Source organism: Tachysurus vachellii, chromosome 11 (assembly GCF_030014155.1).
Source record: "Tachysurus vachellii isolate PV-2020 chromosome 11, HZAU_Pvac_v1, whole genome shotgun sequence".
NCBI classification, from domain to species: Eukaryota; Metazoa; Chordata; class Actinopteri; order Siluriformes; family Bagridae; genus Tachysurus; species Tachysurus vachellii.
Genome location: NC_083470.1, coordinates 27,166,926 through 27,191,646, shown reverse-complemented (window position 1 = coordinate 27,191,646; position 24,721 = coordinate 27,166,926). Strand labels below are relative to the sequence as shown.

Here is a 24,721-nt window from a genome sequence, read left to right as displayed (position 1 = left end):
AGTATAAGTATTGTTAAGTATTATAGTATTATTATTATTATTATTATTATTATTATTAGTGCCATTTGTCTGCCAAACTTTATAATAATAATAGTGGGTCAGATGTGTACAGTGTACAGTGTGTACAGCGACTTCTTTCCTTATAGAATAATTTGTGTAAATGTTCATAGTGTCATTAGAAAGTAATTAAATCCTGTAAATGAGATTATACTGAGAGATAAAGAGCTCAAAGTGGAGGATCAGGACATTTGTGTGTGTTTGTGTGTGTGTGTGTGTGTGTGTGTGTGTGTGTGTGTGTGTGTGTGTGTGTGTGTGTGTGTGTGTGTGTGTGTGTGTGTGTGTTTGTTTGTGTGTGTGTGTGTGTGTGTGTGTGTGTGTGTGTGTGTGTGTGTGTGTGTTAGGGATGTAGTAGCTCAGTGGTTAATGTGTTAACTGATTGAAAGTTCATGGGTTTGAATCCCAGGTCCACCAAGCTGCTGCTGCTGTTGGGCCCCTGAGCAAGGCCCTTAACCCTTTAACAACTCCAATCATAGCAGAATATTGGGGTTCTATTAAGTCACCTGAACTCACCTTATAATTTGTGGAGCCCTAACTCCAACCAGGTTATACTGCAGTCAGCCACTAGGGGCCTGAGAAACATTTACACTCACACACACACACACACACACACACACACACACACACACACACCCCGCCTAACGGAGAGAAACAAACACAACACGTGAACTTGAAGCGGAAACTGACACTGAATTTGTTTCCGCTTGTTTTGTCTTGTGTAAGTGGCTCATGCTGGAACTCGACTTCAAGAACTTGTGTCTTGTGATCAGGTGAAAAAGAGACAAAGAAAGTTTCTGCAGAAACTGAATATTAGAAGCTGACTGAGGAGGAAATGCAGGTGCAAGATGATGGTGGACGTGATGGTGAAGATGATGGTGAACATGATGTAGAACTTGAATCTCTACAGGATCCACAGGTTCCTCCACAGCATGTGAGGAGAAAGTGGAGGTAAGAAATGTTTCATTTTCTAGGATAAAAACTTTCTTTCTCTTGATGCTACAAGTGAAGAGTAAATAAGAGGTGAAGTTCAGAGGGACAAATTAAATTATGGATAAATTAATGATGGTTTATCTGTGGAGAAAAGACACGAAGACACGAAGACCTGAGAACATCAAAGGAATGTGAACTAATGAAAAGAAAGAAAAATGGAGTCTGTTAAAGTTTAAAGCTGAACTGGGAAATAATTACAGTTAAAATGTGATACACAACAACTACACTACACAACTATTATGACACAAAAACTACACTACACAACTATTACTACACAACAGAGTGACGTGACATACAGCTAAGTGCGGTGACCCATACTCAGAATTCGTTCTCTGCATTTAACCCATCCAAAGTGTGCACACACAGCAGTGAACACACACACCGTGAACACACACACCGTGAACACACACCCAGAGCAGTGGGCAGCCATTTATGCTGCGGCGCCTGGGGAGCAGTTGGGGGGGTGCCTACCACCTCAGTCGTTGGTATTGTCGGCCCGAGACTCGAACCCACAACCTTAGGGTTAGGAGTCAAACTCTCTAACCGTTAGGCCACGACTTCCCCGTAACAACTTATTAGGCCATAACAACTACACTACACAACTATTACTGCACAACAACTACACTACACAACTATTACTACACAACAACTACACTACACAACAACTACACTACACAACTACTACACTACATAACTACACTGCACAACAACTACACTACACAACTATTACTACACAACAACTACACTACACAACAACTACACTACACAACTACACTACACAACTACTACTACACAACTACTACACTACATAACTACACTGCACAACAACTACACTACACAACTATTACTACACAACAACTACACTACACAACAACTACACTACACAACTACTACTACACAACTACTACACTACATAACTACACTGCACAACAACTACACTACACAACTACTACACTACATAACTACACTACACAACTATTACTACACAACAACTACACTACACAACAACTACACTACACAATTACACTACACAACTACTACTTAAATTAATGTTTGCATTGTATTTCAGTTGGAGTAAGATTGTGATGTCCATCATCATTTTACTGGGGCTCATCATTGGGATTATTGTAATCATTTGGCATATAAAGAAAATTTACATCCCGAATCACTGCTACAGCAAATCCGCCGTCGCAGCCGAAGCGGGGAAATGTTCTGAGATCGGCAGGTAGGACAAAGCAGAGATCTTCACTCACTACATGATGAAAACTTTCTCTTATTTTTATACTGATCAGAGATCTACATAAACTCCAGTCTAATTCAGTGAGCGTTTAATTAGCAGCACTTTAATGTATATTGTTTATTTTATGTAAAAAATGGAGCTCTGATTAAGGAGTGTCTCGTCCATTGTCCTCCACATACAAACTCTGTGCCATGTTCTTTACTTCTGAACAGCATTTACGTTTGTAATTACATCTTGGTGTGAATATTAAATGTTAAATCCACACAACTTGATTTTAAAGGATTTAAGGGGATTTGATTGATTTTTGAATAAAATCCTGGATCCTGGATACAGGATACAGAGCTGAGCTTAAAAAGAAAGGGAATAGTTGATGGTACAAGCTTTTTATTCCTTCAGTCATTACAGAGACCTTCTTTCAGTCTATCAGACAAGTGCTGCCTTTTTGCACCACTATGCTGGGGGCAGTGTTAGAGCTGGAGAAGCATGGAGGAGGTAAAGAAGGCTGGACCTGTTCTGCGATGCCCCCCAGGAAGTTTTGTGGTGGTAGCGGAAAAGAGGACACTAAACAAACTAGTATCCAGACTCCAAGGTCCCTCTGTGCTGTACTGGACAAAATGATGCTTTATTGCTCCTTCAGTCCCACGCTGTAGGAATAAATGGTACAGGAGTTGATTGGAGGACTTGTGTATTCAGCAGTGTATAAAGGCATTAACATAAAAGCACCTGCCTTAAGGTGTGAATTGGGGGCAGGGCTTACCTATTTAAATTGAAGGTGAACCAGCCTACTCGTCAGTGTGCTTTAACTCTCTACATTTGAATATATTGTCTTTAGGTAAAGTAGGTTCCTGACTTTTGTATACTATCTGCTTAACTCACTTTGTTCTAGAGTAGTGTGATTTGAATTGTGTTATATTCTATACCATTGTTGATTTTATAGTATTGGTCTTTGTTCTCTCAGCTGGTTAATCAGGAATAGTTTCAGTCTCTTTTAAGGTGTGAATTGTGGGCAGGGCTTTAATCATTTAAATTGAAGGTTCTCCACTTTGTAAGTATCTCTCTATCTCACATTGTAACATAAGTGTCTAGTACTGTTTGATATATTCTACCATACCTTAATTCTCACTCTTGTTTGACTGCACATATGTGCCTCAAACCCATCTCTGTACTCAATTCCTACTGTCACAGATTCTCTCGTCCACAGAGCAGAGGTCACAATCCCAGTAACCTCATCTATCCTCCTCTGTTGTGTAAGTCACAAACAGTGGTGGTAGGTGGGCTCTGGAATTGCCAGTCTGTTGTAAAGAAAGCTGATTTTATCTCTGCTTTAACTTCCCATTACACCTTTGATCTTCTTGTGCTAACAGACACCTGGATATCCCCACAGAACACTGCTACACCAGCTGCTCCATCCTCTGCCTATGCTTTCTCTCACTCACCATGAGAAACAGGCGGTGGTGGTACAGGTTTATTGTTGTCAAAGAAATGGTGCTTTACACCTCTCCTCTTGTCACATTTAACCATCTCCTCTTTTGAATTCCATGCCATTTCAGTTACCTCTCCAATTAACCTTGTTATCATTGTTGTTTACCGCCCTCCTGGTCCCCTAGGTGACTTCCTGGAAGAAATGGACACACTGCTTAGTGTTTTCCCTTCTGATAGCTCCCCCCTGACAGTGCTTGGTGACTTCAACCTCCCCTCTGACAAGCTTCAATCTTCTTCCCGCCTGACTCTTCTCGACATTCGCCCTGACACTCAACAGCTACATCCCCACACACAATGGAGGCAATGTCCTGGACCTGGTTTTCACCCGTCCTTCTCCAGCTACAGACGTGACTGCTACCCCACTACACGTCTCTGATCATCACCTGGTATCCTTCACCATTACTCTCCCTATCCTCCCTAAAACTATCTCTCACCCCCTCGCTCTAACCCGCCACAACCTTTACTCTGTCTCCCCTTCTTCTGTAGCTTCCTTCTTATTTTTTCCTCACTACCCTTGGTCTCAGCCACAGATACTTTCCTTTCATCTCTTTCCTCAACTATGGACTTCCTCTGCCCTCTGTCCACTAAACCCAAGAAAACTTCTTGTTCTGCTCCTTGACTTTCAGATGTGCTGCACAACAATCAAAGAGAGCTAAGATCATCAGAGAGAAAGTGGAAGAAATCACAACTTGATCTTGATTCTTACCGAACACTCCTTGCCAAGTTCTCCTCAGATGTGACTTCTGCCAAGACTTCCTTCTACAAGGAAAATCTTGAAGCTTCCTCACATGACTCTCGGAAACTCCACAACATCATCTCTTCTCTGCTCAACCCCCCGGCTTCTTTCTACCAGGAGAAGATTGAAGAAATCTGCCGGACCTTCACTTCAGCCCCGACTGCACTTACATCTCAGAGTATGGATTCCCCTACAGGACTGAAGTAGAGCGTGTCTTCAGTTTCAAGGTCCTGGGCATCCACATCTCTGTGGAACACTTCAGCTCTGGTTAGGAAGATGCAACAGCATCTTTACTTCCTGAAAAGACATTAAAAAGTTAATCTATCCCCTGAGAGCTTGACCAATTTTGAACATTACATGTCCCCTGTAGGCACTTTTGGTGTTGGACAGTAGAGAGCATGGTCACTCTGACTGGCTTGCATCTACTTTTTCAGCAGATTGTGCTACAGGAGCTCTTCTGTGTGATCAGACCACATGGACTAGCCTTCACGCCACATGCATAAGTGAGCCTTTGGTATCCATGATGGTTGTCCTTCCACTGCATAACAGAAACACCAAACAAGACCTGCTGTTTTGGACACTAGACATAATCATTTGGCCCTCAGTATTTACACTTGCATACATTTGGAGGAATGACTGATCACCAGCTTCATCTGCACACGGTGGTTTCAGAGGTTGTAATAGTCATGTTGTGTGTATGTGTGTGTGTGTGTGTGTGTGTGTGTGTGTGTGAGGGATGTGTTAAAGAGTGGTGGTTCTTCAGTCGATGCTGCCATCGCAGTGCTGTTGTGTGTGGGACTGTTTAATGCTCACAGCATGGGTATCGGAGGAGGACATTACATCATCATCTATAATAGCACAACAGGTGACATCCATCCATCCATCCATCCATCCATCCATCTATAAAAAGGGGCCAGGGTCAGGCACAGGCACCGAAAAAATCTGTTATCATATAAAAATAACAATAAATAATAATAATAAATAATTTATCCATCTGACAATTTGATCCATATATGCTGTCTGTCGAATCATTCTACTTCACTTAGTGTAAAGTCTTAATAAATCCATATCAGCTACAAGGCACATAATAAATCCATATCAGCTACAAATTAGTTTCAAAATCAATATTAATTCCCTGAAAGTCGACTATTATTGTTTTTCTATCTTAGGGAAGGTGGAGACGATCAGCGCAAAGGAAATGGCTCCCCTAAATGCGACATTTAACATGTTCGGCAACAACACACAGCTCGCTCGAAAAGGTGCTGAACGTTCTGAACATGAATTAAAGCTTTCATTGATAATCAGTACCTTTAATGCAGTAAACCTAAGGGCTTATAGTTGTTTAGAAGCCAAATGATGTTTTTATTAATAAAGAACTTTTACAGACTGACTACGTCTGTCAGTGAGTTTAAAATACATGATACTGTTTAGATCTGAAGGGACGTTCAGCTCTTTAGCCCATCGTGTTTTCATGAATAAACAGGAGGTCTGGCCATCGCGGTCCCCGGCGAGCTTCGTGGTTATGAACTGGCACACCGGCGTCATGGCCGCCTGCCGTGGAGGGATCTGTTTGAGCCGAGCATCCAGCTGGCACGTGGCGGCATCCGAGTCAGCAAAGCTCTCGCCAAATCCTTGCGTGATAACCAGGAGGTCATTGAGGCTGATCCTGCGCTGTGGTGAGGGACAACATCACTGTCATGGACATGTCAACATATCAGCAGCACCCATGTGTTCTGTTCAGGAGGAGAATTTCTCTGTCCAAGACAAAACAAATATAATATTAATCCATGTTTAAACTGGAAGAGCAAAAATAAAGATCAGAACAGGAAGTCATGACCATATAAGGGAAGTGAACGACACAGTATATTCATCTAACATGACAAAATCAGGACAGAATGTGGACTTTAACACCGACTGAATACTTTACTGACATGATATAAAAGATTTCTCTGAATTGTGATCTTCAACTTTATTCTCTGTTACAGTGAAGTATTTTGTGATTCCAACAAAACCATCCTGAGAGAAAACGACACGGTCAGATTCCCACAGCTAGCAGACACCTACGAGAGGATCGCTAAGGAAGGAGCTGATGTTTTTTATAATGGCTCAATGGCTGAAACCATAGTGAAGGACATCCAGGCTGCAGGTCCATCAGTGTTAAACTATTAAAGTCTTCAACATGCTAATATCTCTGTTATTAGCAGCATAATATTAATAAACCCTGCAATACAGTACTGATGCTAATATTCACTACAGTCCTGATGCTAATATTCATTACAGTACTGATGCTAATATTCACTACAGTACTGATGCTAATATTCACTACAGTACTGATGCTAATATTCACTACAGTACTGATGCTAATATTCACTACAGTACTGATGCTAATATTCACTACAGTACTGATGCTAATATTGACTACAGTACTGATGATAATGTTCACTACAGTATTAATGCTAATATTCACTACAGTACTGGTGATAATATTCACTACTGTACTGATGCTAATATTGACTACAGTACTGATGCTAATGTTCACTACAGTACTGATGCTAATGTTCACTACAGTACTGGTGCTAATATTCACTACAGTACTGATGCTAATATTCACTGCAGTACTGATGCTAAAATTCACTACAATGTAGATGCTAATATTCACTACAGTACTGATGCTAATATTGACTACAGTACTGATGCTAATATAGACTACAGTACTGATGCTAATATTCACTACAGTACTGATGCTAATATTCACTACAGTACTGATGCTAATATTCACTACAGTACTGATGCTAAACCTACAGTTCACTACAGTACTGATGCTAGTTATACTTTGACTAAGAGGCTAATGCTCAGTGCTAATCACCTCATGTATGCTAATCTGTTCCTGAATGATCCAGGTGGCATTATAACACTTGAAGACCTGTCAGGTTACAAACCAGTGTTAAATGAAAGCCCACTGAAGATCAATGTGGGAGAATACACAATGCACTTTCCTAATGCTCCATCTAGCGGTCCTGTGCTAGCGCTAATCCTCAACATTGTGAAAGGTGAGTGTGTGTGTGTGTGCGTGTGTGTGCGTGTTTGTGTGTGTGTTTGTGTTTTTCTGTGTGTATTTGTGTGTGTGTGTGTTTGTGTGTTTCTGTGTGTATTTGTGTGTGTGTGTGTGTGTGTGTGTGTTTGTGTGTGTGTCTGCCAGGGTAACTTCTAAGCAACATTTGCTAATGTTAATGTTCATAAGTCCATCATCAGGAGAACACTGAACATCAGTGGTGTTTATGACACGGTTACAAGGAGATTGACTGCAGTTGTAGATCATAGACAAGCCAGAAGGCATTTTGATGTTGGTTATGAAAGGAAAGCATTGCAATCTAACATAAGAACCTTCTCCTGTTTGCTTCTGGACCAGGAGGGCTTGCTATCATTGATGGATCGATGAATTCTAAATGTTACCAGTGAATTCTACTGGAAACTGACTATGAAGCTTACACAAGAGTTTATAACTAGTGTATGATGATGATAATGATATAAAAGTGTTAAATTGTCTCTGTGCAGGTTATAATTTCTCACCCAGCAGTGTGTCTACTCTGGAGAAGAAGACGCTCACTTATCACCGCATTATTGAGGCTTTCCGCTTCGCCTACGCTATGAGGAGCAAACTGGGAGATCCTCAATACCTCAACATCACTGACGTGAGACAGTGATAAGTTTCACATCATGTTGTTTGTTATTCATCAGTAACACATTCATTTTCAGTTTTAATGAGGAACAGTAGTAGATATACATTGCGAAACTACAAGTTTCTTTTTGCTCGAAACAGGAACTAAATTTCTGAGCAGGGAACTAAAAAACCATCAGACCACCATACAGATAGTTTGGTGAAGAAATTATTCAATCCTGTGGCTTCATGAAGTTTGTCCTGTCTGTCCCTCTTCAGCTCATCCACAACATGACCTCAGATTACTTTGCTGAAAACATCCGCAGTAAGATTACAGACAACACCACACATCCTGAGACTTACTACGGACCGGAATACTTTAACCCTGAGACTTATGGGACGGCTCATCTGTCTGTCATCGCTGAGGACGGGAGCGCCGTGTCTGTGACCAGCAGCATCAACCTTCAGTAATACAATGAAATTAAACACAATCAGAACACACTGTAATGCTCTCAGCCAATCAGAACACACTTTACTGCTTTCAGCCAATCAGAACACATTGTACTGCTCTCAGCCAATCAGAACACATTGTACTGCTCTCAGCTAGAAGAGAGTGTATAAATGATCCTGATGTCTTTGTGCAGTTTTGGCTCTAAAGTGATGTCGCGTTCCACTGGAATCATCTTTAACGATATTATGGATGACTTCAGTTCTCCGCACATCACAAATGCATTCGGTGTTCCTCCTTCTCCTAATAACTTCATTAAACCAGGTAACAGATTTTATCTAATTATTCATGTTTATTCAGTCATTCAATATATTACAATACATGTGTTTATCACAGCTATGTTTATTAAAGCTTTAGATTACATCATCCTCGGCTCATGTGACTGTGTGTGCAGGTAAAAGGCCGCTCTCGTCCATGTGTCCGGCCATCATCTGTGACAAACACAACAAAGTGAAAATGGTCGTGGGAGCTTCAGGTGGGACAAAGATCGCCACGGCAACGGCTCTGGTAACACACACAGCTGTTCATCAGTCCATCGTTCCACAGTTTATCGTTCATCTGTTCATCTGCCTGTCTATCCATGTGCAGCCTTTATGCATCCTGTCCACTGTAAACCCGTCAGTATATCGATATGTTAATCTATCCAACAGTCTGTGCTTTTCATCTGTTCTTCTATCTATCTGTTCATATATGCATTTATTTATCCAAATGTCCATCCATCTGTATATCCAGCTATACATCCATCTCTTAAAACCATTTATTCAACTATCCGTCCATCCCTCCATCCATCCACAGATCTCTCCATCCAGTCATCTGTATGCCATCTCATACAATAGCTGATGGAATATAATCATCCACCTCCTAATTGACCTGTTCATATTTTATCTCTACATGCTCTTTCTAGATGAACAATGTCTGATAACCGAGAGGTTTTGAGTGTGCATCTGAGTTTATAACACGTTTATAAAACACTCTTACTGATTTACACAGACATAAGTCTTGTTATAAAGGTTTATGAACACAGGTCACACACGTTGTGTCAGTGAATGGTTTCCTCTCGGTCACAGGTGATCCTGAACTCTCTGTTCTTTAACTACGATCTGAAGAGAGCTGTAGAAGAACCCAGGTTCCACAACCAGCTGAGCCCCAACTACAGCGAGGTGGAGCAGGACTTTGAGAAGGTGTGTCTGGAATTTTAGCATCAGGATGCATGTCTAAGTGAATCAGACTGAGACTTGATTCATCGCTATTATGTGATCATTTCAACAAAAGTCAACAAGAGCCGTTTAATAAGGGATTCTGTTTCAGAATTATATTTGGTTCAAATTTGAGTTTTTTAGTTTTGTTTTCGACTTCATCACATGAATCCAGGCAAATTAAAACTCCTACATGACAGCACAGTTATAATGACACAAAGATTCATCTTATGAGTTATTTAAAGAGTCCATCCATCCATCCATTTTCTACCGCTTATCCGGGGCCCGGGTCGCGGGGGCAGCAGTCTAAGCAGGGATGCCCAGACTTCCCTCTCCCCAGACACTTCCTCTAGCACTTCTGGGGGAATACCTTAGTCCCTCCAGCGTGTCCTAGGGCTTCCCCGGGGCCTCCTCCCGGTTGGACATGCCCGGAACGCCTCCCCAGGGAGGTGTCCAGGAGGCATCTGGAACAGATACCCGAGCCACCTCAGATGACTCCTCTTGATGTGGAGGAGGAGCGACTCTACTCTGAGCTCCTCCCGAGTGACTGAGCTCCTCACCCTATCTCTAATTGAGCGCCCAGCAACCCTACGGAGGAAGCTCATTTTGGCCGCCTGTATCCGGGATCTTGTCCTTTCGGTCATGACCCAAAGCTCATGACCATAGGTGAGGGTAGGAACATAGATCGACTGGTAAATAGAGAGCTTTGCTTTGCAGCTCAGCTCTTTCTTCACCACAACAGACCGGTGCCAACATCGACGAGTCCACAACTGAGCCCTCGGCCTCTGCTTCCTCAGTGGAAGACATGTCAGTGGGGTTGAGGAGATCCTCGAAGTGCTCCTTCCACCATCCGAGGATGTCCCCAGTCGAAGTCAGCAGCTTCCCCCTCCTGAGGTTTGCCAGAATTTCTTTGAGGCCGACCGATAGTCCTTCTCCATGGCCTCACTGAACTCCTCCCAGACCTGGGTTTTTGCCTCCACAACCACCCGGTCTGAAGCTCAATTGGCCCTCTGGTACCTATCAGCTGCCTCCAGAGTCCACCGAGCCAACCAGGCTCGATAGGACTCCTTCTTCAGCTTGACGGCATCCCTTACTTCTGGGGTCCACCACTGGGTTCGGGGATTGCAACCACGACAGGCACCGGAGACCTTATGGCCACAGCTCCGAGCGGCTGAGTCGACAATGGAAGTGGAGAACATGGTCCACTCGGACTCAATGTCTCCAACCTCCCTCGGGATCTGGTTGAAGCTCTGCCGGAAGTGGGAGTTGAGGATCTCTCTGACTGGAGAGTCTGCAAAACGTTCCCAGCAGACCCTCACAGTATGTTTGGGTCTGCAAAATCTGTCCAGCTTCCTCCCCTGCCATCGGATCCACCTCACCACCAGGTGGTGATCAGTTGACAACTCTGACCCTCTCTTTACCCGAGTGTCCAAGACATTCGGCCTGGAGGTCAGATGAAACAACCACAAAGTCTATCATTGACCTCTGACCTTGCGTGTCCTGGTGCCATGTGCACTGATGCATGCTTCGTTATGGACAAACTGTGACTAGCACAGAAGCACCCGTATTCACAAATAACAGTGAGAGACCTATCCCCGACCCAAAGGCGCAGGGAAACGACCCTCTCGTTCACCGGGGTGAACTCCAACACATGGCTGCTGAGCTGGGGGGCTATGAGCAAGCCCACACCAGCCCGCCACCTCTCACTGCAGACAACTCCAGAGTAGTAAAGAGTCCAGCCTCTCTCGAGGAGTTTGGTTCCAGAGCCCAAGCTGTGTGTGGAGGCGAGCCCAACTATCTCTAGTTGGTATCTCAACCTCCCGCACCAGCTCATGCTCCTTCCCCCCAGCGAGGTGACATTCCATGTCCCTAGAGCCAGATTCCGTGTCTGGGGATTGGGTTGCCGAGGCCCCTGCCTTCGACTGCCACCCAATCCACAATGCACCGGCCCCTTGCAGTTCCTACTGCAGATGGTGGGCCCACAGGAGATCGGCCCCGGTAAGACCCGGCCACCATGCACTCGCATGCGAGCCCCAGCCCCGCTTGCACCATACAATGTCACGGACCTTGATTTAAAATTACTCATAAGGGGGTTTTGAACCGCTCTTTGTCTGGCCCCTCACCCAGGACCTGTTTGCCTTGGGAGACCCTACTAGGGGCAGAAAGCCCCAGACAACATAGCTCCTAGGATCATTCAGGCATGCAAACCCCTCCACCACGATAAGATGGTTCAAGGAGAGGCATTTAAAGAGTCAATCAAGTAAAAGAATAATTAATTACAAATCAACTGCTCATCTTTTATCTCTTCCACTGGAATAAGTTCCTTCTCCTGCCTCTGAGCATCATTACAACAAACACATCACTCTTTTCTTCTCTTGTACACTGACTATAATAATAATAATAATAATAATAATAATAATAATAATAATAATAATAATAATGTGTAATTTTTATTATTATAATTATTCTTATTTACTCTGATCTTATATTTCAGAGTCTTATACACGGACTGGAGCAGAGGAATCATACCATAAAGTGGTTACAGGGTTCACCTTCAGTGGTCCAGGTCGTGATGAGGCAGGACAATCTGATCTGTGCTGAATCAGACCCCCGGAAAGGAGGGCAACCTGCTGGCTACTGAAACCTTTTTAACAACTATCAGCTTTTATCAGAATGAATAAAACTCATTATACAGTTTTCACATAGAAGACTTTTGGGTGCAGAGATGGAGGGAGCTGCTTCTTTTATGGAATGAATTAGTTCTCAGGTCATCTGGATCACTTCACTGCTCCTCACCTTCCTCATGAATGCTGTGGTTTTCAGTTTCGCCCAATTTTAAAGTTTTTGTATTGTCTGTTGGAAAGAAGTGTTTAAGAGAAATAAAACACATAAAACCAAATACAGTGTTTGTGTGAAAGACAGAAATCAGCAGCTAATGAACAGCCTGAAGACTTGTGTGAGTTTGTGATATGAAGTGAACTGGTGTCTCGGCTGAGTGACTGAGCGAGTTCATTCTCTCCAGTTTATTTTCTATACTAAGCATCATTTTAAGGTATTAGAATAAAACCAAATCCTAAATAAAATGATTACATCTGAAACTAGGAAACAAATGCAGTCTATATTTGCAGATTAAATTTAAGAATTAAATGAAATCAAATAAAAAGTAAGAACAGTAGATTCAGGTTACAAAACAAACATAACTCCATTCAGTTCTACAGTTTCATTCTACTGAATGTCCTCATCAGCTCTTTAAAGCTCTGTACTGAATGTTTAGTAGTGCTGAGGTTTGGGACGCAGCCCTTTATATCTGTTTTAAAGACTGACAGTCTGACGGTTTTGTAAACACAGAATCCCACAAACACACAATAATAAATAACACAGGAAAGAGTTGAGGACGTCAGGGGAGAAATCTCAAAATATAAACATTCATAATGACATAAAAAATCAACAATATAAAATGACATTAAAGACAAATTAATTCTCTATGTCAGAGTTACACATAGATAAATAAGATGTGTGTGTGTGTGTGAGTGTGTGTGCGTGTGGTTCAGTATCTAGCAGGTTCCCCCTTTTTGCGTGTGTTCCTCTGTGTGTGTGTGTTCCTCTGTGTGTGTGTGTGTGTGTGTAAGTGTGTATGTGTGTGTGGTTCAGTATCCAGCAGGTTCCCCCTTTTTGCCCTTGTCAGAAATCGCATTAACACACTCATCTTCGTGTTTGGACACAGCGTTTACTGTGTTGTAGAAATATGATCGACGGACGACGGTGTGGCCGAGTTGCTGCAGAGCCTTAATCACATCCTGGGAAAACACACACACACACACACACACAGCAGTATATGATATTTAAGTCTTAATAGCTGATGAATGAGTGTCTGTGGTTAACAGTATATTAGTTCATATTGTCGCTGTCGGGCGGAAACCTCGTATGTCCAAATTTGTTCACTTTCATATTTTTTCACATATCGATGCTATTGGTCAGTCCCCACGTGGGTCTGTTATTTTTACAAGTTATTAACCAATCTAAAGTCTTGAAAATAGCTTGAGCGCAAATCTCATAACTCCAATGGACACTTCAACTGTCCACCTCTTCCTCACTCCGTGGGAGAGCTTCACGGCATATTTCTCCTCAAGAAGAGTCGCAACGAATCAACACGTCTTCTGAGGTAAATGTCTTCAAAACACTGGGCTCAAAGAAAAAAAAATCTTGACCCCCGCTAGTTCTGGTGCTCGTCTGAGGACAGGAATTTAGCGCAAGACAATCCACTGCAACGCGTACTAAACCCTGTGCACTGCAGATAAGGTACAGCGTTTTTTTTATTTCCTGAAAAATAACGGTTTTGGAGATACGAGGATTCTGCCCGACAGTGACAATATATAACAAGAGCAGATACATCAGTGAGACTGAGCTGCTTCACCAGAACCCCACAGTGTGTGTTGTGATGGAGCAGATACATCAGTGAGACTGAGCTGCTTCACCAGAACCCCACAGTGTGTGTTGTGATGGAGCAGATACATCAGTGAGACTGAGCTGCTTCACCAGAACACCACAGTGTGTGTTGTGATGTTGTAATACCTGATTAAATGCCTTCTCAAATGAGAGTTCACTTTTTCCATCCACATACACGACAGGTGATGCGATGGAGTCTTTAAGAGTTTTCCCCAGCCACAGGTAATTCATCAGTGCCTGTGAATGAGGATCGGTTCACGTTCAGAACATAAAACACACACTACAGAGATGTTCAGAGGGATTAAATGGTCCTGACTCCATCACTTCCTGTCTCCTGCTTCACTAATGGTTTTTGGATCACTGACCTCGTTCCTCATGGTTCCTCATTTTCCTGCTGCTAATCTTCTTTATTCTCTGCTGTTTGTTAGCTCTTTTTATTCTCCAGAGACTTCATCCTTTCTTGTTTTTATTTATTTCATTGTTTTCACAGAGTTTCTCATGTTCCATGCTACCGACTTTACAAAGATGTAATTCTAGTAGATTCTCGCAGCTCTACAGCGCCCCCTGGTTTATCTCTTTACTACATGCTGCTGTGTGGTGTGTTTTTCTTCTTCCTTCTTGGTTCTAGTGTTTGTCACTGAGCCTTCGTGAGGTTGCCTGTTCCCTAATTTCACCATCACACCCTGCTCTCCCAATGCACTACTCAGGTGTTTGGTGTTTAATCTGTGATTTTATAAGGTGTTTAGTGTTTAGAGTTTAATCTGACCGTGGCCAAGCCCATGGTGATCATACTGCCTCCTGAAGCTCCGATTACCAGAGTGTGTTTCTCAAACGAGGAGTAGAGGATCACCGGCGCCATGGAGGAGGGTGGCTTCTCTCCTACACACACACGGAGGAGTTCAGGGTTAGGAATTAGGGTAATTATTGAGGATTAGAAGTTAGTGTTTAGATGTTGGAGTCATGGGTGTGAGGGATCAGGGGTTGGTGGACAGTGGGGCTCACCTGGGTGAATGTGCGTTGTTCTGCCACAAAAGTCAGCGAGCTCGTTGTTCAGGAGGACTCCTGTGTTAGGAGATAAAACTCTGGAACAAAATCTACAGAGACAAAATTACACACAAACACACACACACACACACACACATACACACACACACACAAACTGGAGGAGTCAAATTTAGGGGCCTCACTGAAACTCCTCTCAGTGTGTATTGTGTATTTGCTCTCACATGTGATTGATGGTGCTGGTGACGGACACGGCCATCCCGTCTTCAGCTAGCACAGAGATGTGTGTGGTTCCCTGAGTGTCAGGGTGTGGGGTGATGTTGTAGTACTGAGCATCATGGGTAATATTGCTGCTGATCAACAGCCTCACACGTTCAGCAAACTCCGCCCCAATCAGAGCGTGTGCTTCCTGTTCACAGACATTATTGTAATATCTTACAAATGTCAAAAAAAATACCAAAGATAACAAATCTGTGTGCGTCTGTGTGCGTGTGTGTGTGTGTGTGTGTGTGTGTGTGTGTGTTAGGGATGTAGTAGCTCAGTGGTTAATGTGTTAACTGATTGGAAGTTCATGGGTTTGAATCCCAGGTCCACCAAGCTGCTGCTTCTGCTGGGCCCCTGAGCAAGGCCCTTAACCCTCAGTTGTATAAATTTAATATGTATTGAAATATAAATGTAAGTCACTCTAGATAAGAGAGTCATGTCATGAGGGTAAATGTGTGTTAAAGTGTGTGTGCTCGATGCCGACAATCACCTCATCAACCTTCATTACACTTGTAATCATTAACAACTCCAATCATAGCAGAATATTGGGGTTTTATTAAGTCACCCGAACTCACCTTATAAATTGTGGAGCCCTAACTCCAACCAGGTTATACTGCAGTCAGCCACTAGGGGGCCTGAGAAACATTTACACTCTCACACACACACACACACACACACACACACACACACACACACACACACACACACACACACACACACACACACACACACACCACCTAACAGAGAGAAACAAACACAACACGTGAACTTGAAGCGGAAACTGACACCGGATTTGTTTCCGCTTGTTTTGTCTTGTGTAAGTGGCTCATGCTGAAAAACACCTTCAAGAACTTGTGTCTTGTGTTCACATGAAAAATAGACAAAGAAAGTTTCTGCAGAAACTGAATATTAGAAGCTGACTGAGGAGGAAATGCAGGTGCAAGATGATGGTGGACGTGATGGTGAAGATGATGGTGGACGTGATGTAGAACGTCAATCTCTCAAAAAAAAAACGTCAAACCAGAATCAACAGGTTCCTCCTGAAGAGAAACTGTATGTAAGAAATGTTTCATTCTAGGATAAAAAATTTTCTTTTTTATTGATGCTACTAGTGAAGAGTAAATAAGAGGTGAAGTTCAGAGGGCCAAATTAAATTATGGTTAATTAATGATGTTTTATTTGTGGAGAAAAGACACGAAGACACAAAGATCTGAGAACATCAAAGGAATGTGAACTAATGAGAAGAAAGAAAAATGGAGTCTGTTAAAGTTTAAAGCTGAACTGGGAAATAATTACAGTTAAAATTTGACACACAACTATTACTACACAACTACACTACACAACAACTACACTACATAACTACTACACAGCTACTACACACAACTACTACTTAAATTAATGTTTGCATTGCATTTCAGTTGGAAAAAGATTGTGATGGCCATCATCATTTTAGTGATCATCATCATTTTACTGGGGATCATCATTGGGATTATTGTAATCATTTGTCATATAAAGAAAATTTACATCCCGAATCACTGCTACAGCAAATCCGCCGTCGCAGCCGAAGCAGGGAAATGTTCTGAGATCGGCAGGTAGGACAAAGCAGAGATCTTCACTCACTACATGATGAAAACTTTCTCTTATTCTTATTTTGCAGAATTTTCAGAACCTGATCAGAGATCTACATCAACTCCAGTCTAATTCAGTGTGCGTTTAGTTAACAGCCTTCAATTGTCCTCCACATACAAACTCTGTGCCATGTTCTTTACTTCTGAACAGCATTTACGTTTGTAATTACATCTTGGTGTGAATATTAAATGTTAAATTCACACAACTTGATTTTAAAGGATTTAAGGGGATTTGATTGATTTTTTTAATAAAATCCTGGATCCTGGATACAGGATGCAGAGCTGAGCTTAAAAAGAAAGGGAATAGTTGATGGTACAAGCTTTTCATTCCTTCAGTCATTACAGAGACCTTCTTCCAGTCTATCAAGTGCTGCCTTTTTGCACCACTATGCTGGGGGCAGTGTTAGAGCTGGAGAAGCATGGAGGAGGTAAAGAAGGCTGGACCTGTTCTGCGATGCCCCCCAGGAAGTTTTGTGGTGGTAGCGGAAAAGAGGACACTAAACAAACTAGTATCCAGACTCCAAGGTCCCTCTGTGCTGTACTGGACAAAATGATGCTTTGTTGCTCCTTCAGTCCCACGCTGTAGGAATAAATGGTACAGGAGTTGATTGGAGGACTTGTGTATTCAGCAGTGTATAAAGGCATTAACATAAAAGCACCTGCCTAATGTAATGTAGGTCCCCACAGTGCTGCTAAAACAGCTCAGACCTGTCAAGACATGAACTCTGCAAAACCTTTGAAGGTTTAAGGTTCCCAGGTGAACATTGCCTAGAGCATCACATCTTTACTTCCTGAGAAGACATTAAAAATCTATCCCCTGAGAGCTTGACCAATATTTAACACTGCCTCATTGAGCCGACATCATTACTGTACATGTCTTTTGGTGTTGGACAGTAGAGAGCATGGTCACTCTCACTGGCTTGGCCCTCAGTCTTTACACTTGCATACATTTGGAGGAATGACTGATCACCAGTGCCATTCGCACACTGTGGTTTCAGAGGCTGTAATAGTCATGTTGTGTGTGTGTGTGTGTGTGTGTGTGTATATGTGTGTGTGTGTCTGCCAGGGATATGGTAAAGAATCATGGTTCTGCAGTTGATGCTGCCATCGCAGTGCTGTTGTGTGTGGGACTGTTTAATGCTCACAGCATGGGTATCGGAGGAGGACATTACATCATCATTTATAACAGCACAACAGGTGACATCCATCCATCCATCCATCCATCCATCTATCTATCTATCTATCTATCTATCTATCTATCTATCTATCTATCTATCTATCTATCTATCTATCTATCTATCTATCTACCTAGTTATCTATCTATCTATAAAAGGGGCCAAGGTCAGGCACAGGCACCGAAAAAATCTATGTCAGAAATAATCTATAATATAAAAAACAATAATAAATAATAATAAATCATAATAATAATAAATAATAAAAAAGCATAATAATATTAAATAATCTATAATATAAAAAATATTATAATAAATAATACTAATTCATAATAATAATAAATGAGAGTGTGTGTGCCCTGTGATGGGTTGGCACTCCGTCCAGGTTGTATCCTGCCTTGATGCCCGATGACGCCTGAGATAGGCACAGGCTCCCCGTGACCCGAGGTAGTTCAGATAAGCGGTAGAAGATGAATGAATGAATAATAATAAATAATTTATCCATCTGACAATTTGATCCATATATGCTGGACATCTGATCCATATATGCTGTCTGTCGAATCATTCTACTTCACTTAGTGTAAAGTCTTAATAAATCCATATCAGCTACAAGGCACATAATAAATCCATATCAGCTAAAAATTAGTTTCAAAATCAATATTAATTCCCTGAAAGTCGACTATTATTGTTTTTCTATCTTAGGGAAGGTGGAGACGATCAGCGCAAAGGAAATGGCTCCCCTAAAGGCGACATTTAACATGTTCGGCAACAACAAACAGCTCGCTCGAAAAGGTGCTGAACGTTCTGAACATGAATTAAAGCTTTCATTGATAATCAGTACCTTTACTGCAGTAAACCTAAGGGCTTATAGTTGTTTAGAAGCCAAATGATGTTTTTATTAATAAAGAACTTTTACAGACTGACTACGTCTGTCAGTGAGTTTAAAATACATGATACTGTTTAGATCTGAAGGGACGTTCAGCTCTTTAGCCCATCGTGTTTTCATGAATAAACAGGAGGTCTGGCCATCGCGGTCCCCGGCGAGCTTCGTGGTTATGAACTGGCACACCGGCGTCATGGCCGCCTGCCGTGGAGGGATCTGTTTGAGCCGAGCATCCAGCTGGCACGTGGCGGCATCCGAGTCAGCAAAGCTCTCGCCAAATCCTTGCGTGATAACCAGGAGGTCATTGAGGCTGATCCTGCGCTGTGGTGAGGGACAACATCACTGTCATGGACATGTCAACATATCAGCAGCACCCATGTGTTCTGTTCAGGAGGAGAATTTCTCTGTCCAAGACAAAACAAATATAATATTAATCCATGTTTAAACTGGAAGAGCAAAAATAAAGATCAGAACAGGAAGTCATGACCATATAAGGGAAGTGAACGACACAGTATATTCATCTAACATGACAAAAGCAGGACAGAATGTGGACTTTAACACCGACTGAATACTTTACTGACATGATATAAAAGATTTCTCTGAATTGTGATCTTCAACTTTATTCTCTGTTACAGTGAAGTATTTTGTGATTCCAACAAAACCATCCTGAGAGAAAACGACACGGTCAGATTCCCACAGCTAGCAGACACCTACGAGAAAATCGCTAAGGAAGGAGCTGATGTTTTTTATAATGGCTCAATGGCTGAAACCATAGTGAAGGACATCCAGGCTGCAGGTCCATCAGTGTTAAACTATTAAAGTCTTCAACATGCTAATATCTCTGTTATTAGCAGCATAATATTAATAAACCCTGCAATACAGTACTGATGCTAATATTCACTACAGTACTGATGCTAATATTCACTACAGTACTGATGCTAATATTCACTACAGTACTGATGCTAATATTCACTACAGTACTGATGCTAATATTCACTACAGTATAGATGATAATATTCACTACAGTACTGAAGCTAATATTCACTACAGTATAGATGCTAATATTCACTATAGTACTGATGCTAATATTCACTACAGTACTGATGCTAATATTCACTACAGTACTGATGATAATGTTCACTACAGTCCTGATGCTAATATTCACTACAGTACTGGTGCTAATATTCACTACAGTACTGATGCTAATATTCACTACAATGTAGATGCTACTATTCACTATAGTACTGAAGCTAATATTCACTACAGTATAGATGCTAATATTCACTACAGTATAGATGCTAATATTCACTACAGTACTGATGCTAATATTCACTACAGTACTGAAGCTAATATTCACTACAGTATAGATGCTAATATTCACTATAGTACTGATGCTAATATTCACTACAGTACTGAAGCTAATATTCACTACAGTACTGATGGTAATATTCACTACAGTACTGATGCTAATGTTCACTACAGTCCTGATGCTAATATTCACTACAGTATAGATGCTAATGTTCACTACAGTCCTGATGCTAATATTCACTACAGTGTAGATGCTAATATTCACTATAGTACTGATGCTAGTATTCACTACAGTACTGAAGCTAATATTCACTACAGTATAGATGCTAATATTCACTACAGTGTAGATGCTAATGTTCACTACAGTGTAGATGCTAATATTCACTACAGTACTGAAGCTAATATTCACTACAGTATAGATGCTAATGTTCACTACAGTGTAGATGCTAATATTCACTACAGTCCTGATGCTAATATTCACTACAGTGTAGATGCTAATATTCACTACAATACTGATGCTAATATTCACTACAGTACTGATGCTAATATTCACTACAGTACTGAAGCTAATATTCACTACAGTACTGATGCTAATATTCACTACAGTACTGACGCTAAACCATACTTTGACTAAGAGGCTAATGCTCAGTGCTAATCACCTCATGTATGCTAATCTGTTCCTGAATGATCCAGGTGGCATTATAACACTTGAAGACCTGTCAGGTTACAAACCAGTGTTAAATGAAAGCCCACTGAAGATCAATGTGGGAGAATACACAATGCACTTTCCTAATGCTCCATCTAGCGGTCCTGTGCTAGCGCTAATCCTCAACATTGTGAAAGGTGAGTGTGTGTGTGTGCGTGTGTGTGTGCGTGTTTGTGTGTGTGTTTGTGTTTTTCTGTGTGTATTTGTGTGTGTGTGTTTGTGTGTTTCTGTGTGTATTTGTGTGTGTGTGTGTGTGTGTGTGTTTGTGTGTGTGTCTGCCAGGGTAACTTCTAAGCAACATTTGCTAATGTTAATGTTCATAAGTCCATCATCAGGAGAACACTGAACATCAGTGGTGTTTATGACACGGTTACAAGGAGACTGACTGCAGTTGTAGATCATAGACAAGCCAGAAGGCATTTTGATGTTGGTTATGAAAGGAAAACATTGCAATCTAACATAAGAACCTTCTCCTGTTTGCTTCTGGACCAGGAGGGCTTGCTATCATTGATGGATCGATGAATTCTAAATGTTACCAGTGAATTCTACTGGAAACTGACTATGGAGCTTACACAAGAGTTTATAACTAGTGTATGATGATGATAATGATATAAAAGTGTTAAATTGTCTCTGTGCAGGTTATAATTTCTCACCCAGCAGTGTGTCTACTCTGGAGAAGAAGACGCTCACTTATCACCGCATTATTGAGGCTTTCCGCTTCGCCTACGCTATGAGGAGCAAACTGGGAGATCCTCAATACCTCAACATCACTGACGTGAGACAGTGATAAGTTTCACATCATGTTGTTTGTTATTCATCAGTAACACATTCATTTTCAGTTTTAATGAGGAACAGTAGTAGATATACATTGCGAAACTACAAGTTTCTTTTTGCTCGAAACAGGAACTAAATTTCTGAGCAGGGAACTAAAAAACCATCAGACCACCATACAGATAGTTTGGTGAAGAAATTATTCAATCCTGTGGCTTCATGAAGTTTGTCCTGTCTGTCCCTCTTCAGCTCATCCTCAACATGACCTCAGATTACTTTGCTGAAAACATCCGCAGTAAGATTACAGACAACACCACACATCCTGAGACTTACTACGGACCGGAATACTTTAACCCTGAGACTTATGGGACGGCTCATCTGTCTGTCATCGCTGAGGACGGGAGCGCCGTGTCTGTGACCAGCAGCATCAACCTTCAGTAATACAATGAAATTAAACACAATCAGAACACACTGTAATGCTCTCAGCCAATCAGAACACACTTTACTGCTGTCAGCCAATCAGAACACACTTTACTGCTTTCAGCCAATCAGAACACATTGTACTGCTCTCAGCTAGAAGAGAATGTATAAATGGTCCTGATGTCTTTGTGCAGTTTTGGCTCTAAAGTGATGTCGCGTTCCACTGGAATCATCTTTAACGATATTATGGATGACTTCAGTTCTCCGCACATCACAAATGCATTCGGTGTTCCTCCTTCTCCTAATAACTTCATTAAACCAGGTAACAGATTTTATCTAATTATTCATGTTTATTCAGTCATTCAATATATTACAATACATGTGTTTATCACAGCTATGTTTATTAAAGCTTTAGATTACATCATCCTCGGCTCATGTGACTGTGTGTGCAGGTAAAAGGCCGCTCTCGTCCATGTGTCCGGCCATCATCTGTGACAAACACAACAAAGTTAAAATGGTCATTGGAGCTTCAGGTGGGACAAAGATCGCCACGGCAACGGCTCTGGTAACACACACAGCTGTTCATCAGTCCATCGTTCCACAGTTTATCGTTCATCTGTCCATCTGCCTGTCTATCCATGTGCAGCCTTTATGCATCCCGTCCACTGTAAACCCGTCAGTATATCAATATGTTAATCTATCCAACAGTCTGTGCTTTTCATCTGTTCTTCTATCTATCTGTTCATATATGCATTTATTTATCCAAATGTCCATCCATCTGTATATCCAGCTATACATCCATCTCTTAAAACCATTTATTCAACTATCCGTCCATCCCTCCATCCATCCACAGATCTCTCCATCCAGTCATCTGTATGCCATCTCATACAATAGCTGATGGAATATAATCATCCACCTCCTAATTGACCTGTTCATATTTTATCTCTACATGCTCTTTCTAGATGAACAATGTCTGATAACCGAGAGGTTTTGAGTGTGCATCTGAGTTTATAACACGTTTATAAAACACTCTTACTGATTTACACAGACATAAGTCTTGTTATAAAGGTTTATGAACACAGGTCACACACGTTGTGTCAGTGAATGGTTTCCTGTCGGTCACAGGTGATCCTGAACTCTCTGTTCTTTAACTACGATCTGAAGAGAGCTGTAGAAGAACCCAGGTTCCACAACCAGCTGAGCCCCAACTACAACGAGGTGGAGCAGGACTTCGAGAAGGTGTGTCTGGAATTTTAGCATCAGGATGCATGTCTAAGTGAATCAGACTGAGACTTGATTCATCACTATCATGTGATCATTTCAACAAAAGTCAACAAGAGTCGTTTAATAAGGGATTCTGTTTCAGAATCATCTTGGATTCAAATTTGAGTTTTTTAGTTTTGTTTTCAACTTCATCACATGAATCCAGGCAAATTAAAACTCCTACATAACAGCACAGTTATAGTGACACAAAGATTCATCTGAGTCATTTAAAGAATCAATCAAGTAAAAGAATAATTCATTATGAATCAACTGCTCGTCTTTTATCTCTTCCACTGGAATAAGTTCCTTCTCCTGCCTCTGAGCATCATTACAACAAACACATCACTCTTTTCTTCTCTTGTACACTGACTATAATAATAATAATAATAATAATAATAATAATAATAATAATAATAATAATAATAATAATAATAATGTGTAATTTTTATTATTATAATTATTATTTACTTTGATCTTACATTTCAGAGTCTTATACACGGACTGGAGCAGAGGAATCATACCATAAAGTGGTTACAGGGTTCACCTTCAGTGGTCCAGGTCGTGATGAGGCAGGACAATTGGATCTGTGCTGAATCAGACCCCCGGAAAGGAGGGCAACCTGCTGGCTACTGAAACCTTTTTAACAACTATCAGCTTTTATCAGAATGAATAAAATTCATTATACAGTTTTCACACACACACACACACACACAGTCTGTCTCCATGTACTGCTTTATTTCAGATTATTTGATAGAGGACTTTTGGGTGCAGAGATGGAAGGAGCTGCTTTTTTTATGGAATGAATTAGTTCTCACCTCCTCACCTTCCTCATGAATGCTGTGGTTTTTAGTTTTTAGTTTCGCCCAATTTTAAAGTTTTTGTATTGTCTGTTGGGAAGAAGTGTTTAAGAGAAATAAAACACATAAAACCAAATACAGTGTTTGTGTGAAAGACAGAAATCAGCAGCTAATGAACAGCCTGAAGACTTGTG

General features: G+C 41.4%; 3 protein-coding genes across 7 annotated transcripts; 2 read left to right on the top strand and 1 right to left on the bottom strand.

The window, feature by feature from the left end:
* The first annotated feature begins 741 nt into the window (after positions 1 to 741).
* Positions 742 to 12,766, top strand: LOC132853568 (glutathione hydrolase 1 proenzyme-like). 4 transcript variants are annotated; one of them, XM_060881418.1, is made up of 13 exons: positions 742 to 1,005; positions 2,117 to 2,272; positions 5,240 to 5,370; positions 5,675 to 5,764; positions 5,989 to 6,181; positions 6,491 to 6,651; positions 7,406 to 7,555; positions 8,061 to 8,197; positions 8,443 to 8,630; positions 8,808 to 8,935; positions 9,066 to 9,178; positions 9,739 to 9,852; positions 12,362 to 12,766. In XM_060881418.1, exons 1-13 carry the CDS (start codon positions 890 to 892, stop codon positions 12,506 to 12,508), a joined length of 1,824 nt encoding a protein of 607 aa, XP_060737401.1. In that variant the 5' UTR covers positions 742 to 889; the 3' UTR covers positions 12,509 to 12,766. The 4 variants fall into 4 exon arrangements, with proteins under 4 accessions (XP_060737401.1, XP_060737402.1, XP_060737404.1 ...); XM_060881419.1 differs by lacking the exon at positions 742 to 1,005 and having other exon boundaries at positions 2,145 to 2,272; positions 3,895 to 5,370; XM_060881421.1 differs by lacking the exons at positions 742 to 1,005; positions 2,117 to 2,272 and adding an exon at positions 3,895 to 4,155 and having other exon boundaries at positions 4,418 to 5,370.
* Positions 12,767 to 13,345: 579 nt separating this feature from the next.
* Positions 13,346 to 15,188, bottom strand: LOC132853365 (glutathione hydrolase 5 proenzyme-like). The gene is made up of 3 exons (XM_060881047.1): positions 15,080 to 15,188; positions 14,440 to 14,550; positions 13,346 to 13,664 (listed from the first exon to the last, which is right to left on the bottom strand). Exons 1-3 carry the CDS (start codon positions 15,170 to 15,172, stop codon positions 13,515 to 13,517), a joined length of 354 nt encoding a protein of 117 aa, XP_060737030.1. The 5' UTR covers positions 15,173 to 15,188; the 3' UTR covers positions 13,346 to 13,514.
* Positions 15,189 to 16,343: 1,155 nt separating this feature from the next.
* LOC132853363 (glutathione hydrolase 1 proenzyme-like) lies at positions 16,344 to 24,663 on the top strand. Of its 2 annotated transcripts, none has more exons than XM_060881044.1 (13): positions 16,344 to 16,632; positions 16,998 to 17,171; positions 18,274 to 18,404; positions 19,082 to 19,171; positions 19,396 to 19,588; positions 19,898 to 20,058; positions 21,264 to 21,413; positions 21,915 to 22,051; positions 22,297 to 22,484; positions 22,662 to 22,789; positions 22,920 to 23,032; positions 23,593 to 23,706; positions 24,217 to 24,663. In XM_060881044.1, the coding sequence occupies exons 1-13, from the start codon at positions 16,511 to 16,513 to the stop codon at positions 24,361 to 24,363; spliced, it is 1,848 nt and encodes a 615-aa protein (XP_060737027.1). In that variant the 5' UTR covers positions 16,344 to 16,510; the 3' UTR covers positions 24,364 to 24,663. The 2 variants fall into 2 exon arrangements, with proteins under 2 accessions (XP_060737027.1, XP_060737028.1); XM_060881045.1 differs by having other exon boundaries at positions 16,534 to 16,636.
* The last annotated feature ends 58 nt before the right edge of the window (positions 24,664 to 24,721 follow it).

Bases quoted from the DNA above. Each gene is read 5' to 3' on its own strand.
- LOC132853568 (XM_060881418.1), top strand. From the start codon at position 890: ATGCAGGTGCAAGATGATGGTGGACGTGATGGTGAAGATGATGGTGAA. The intron at 8,198-8,442 runs GTGAGACAGTGA...GTCCCTCTTCAG, and splicing joins AATACCTCAACATCACTGAC to CTCATCCACAACATGACCTC. The intron at 8,631-8,807 runs GTAATACAATGA...GTCTTTGTGCAG, and splicing joins ACCAGCAGCATCAACCTTCA to TTTTGGCTCTAAAGTGATGT.
- LOC132853365 (XM_060881047.1), bottom strand. From the start codon at position 15,172: ATGGCGCCGGTGATCCTCTACTCCTCGTTTGAGAAACACACTCTGGTA. The intron at 14,551-15,079 runs GTCAGATTAAAC...CCTCATTCACAG, and splicing joins TCACCATGGGCTTGGCCACG to GCACTGATGAATTACCTGTG. The intron at 13,665-14,439 runs GTATTACAACAT...GTGTTTTCCCAG, and splicing joins TTGAGAAGGCATTTAATCAG to GATGTGATTAAGGCTCTGCA.
- LOC132853363 (XM_060881044.1), top strand. From the start codon at position 16,511: ATGCAGGTGCAAGATGATGGTGGACGTGATGGTGAAGATGATGGTGGA. The intron at 20,059-21,263 runs GTCCATCAGTGT...TGAATGATCCAG, and splicing joins GAAGGACATCCAGGCTGCAG to GTGGCATTATAACACTTGAA. The intron at 22,485-22,661 runs GTAATACAATGA...GTCTTTGTGCAG, and splicing joins ACCAGCAGCATCAACCTTCA to TTTTGGCTCTAAAGTGATGT.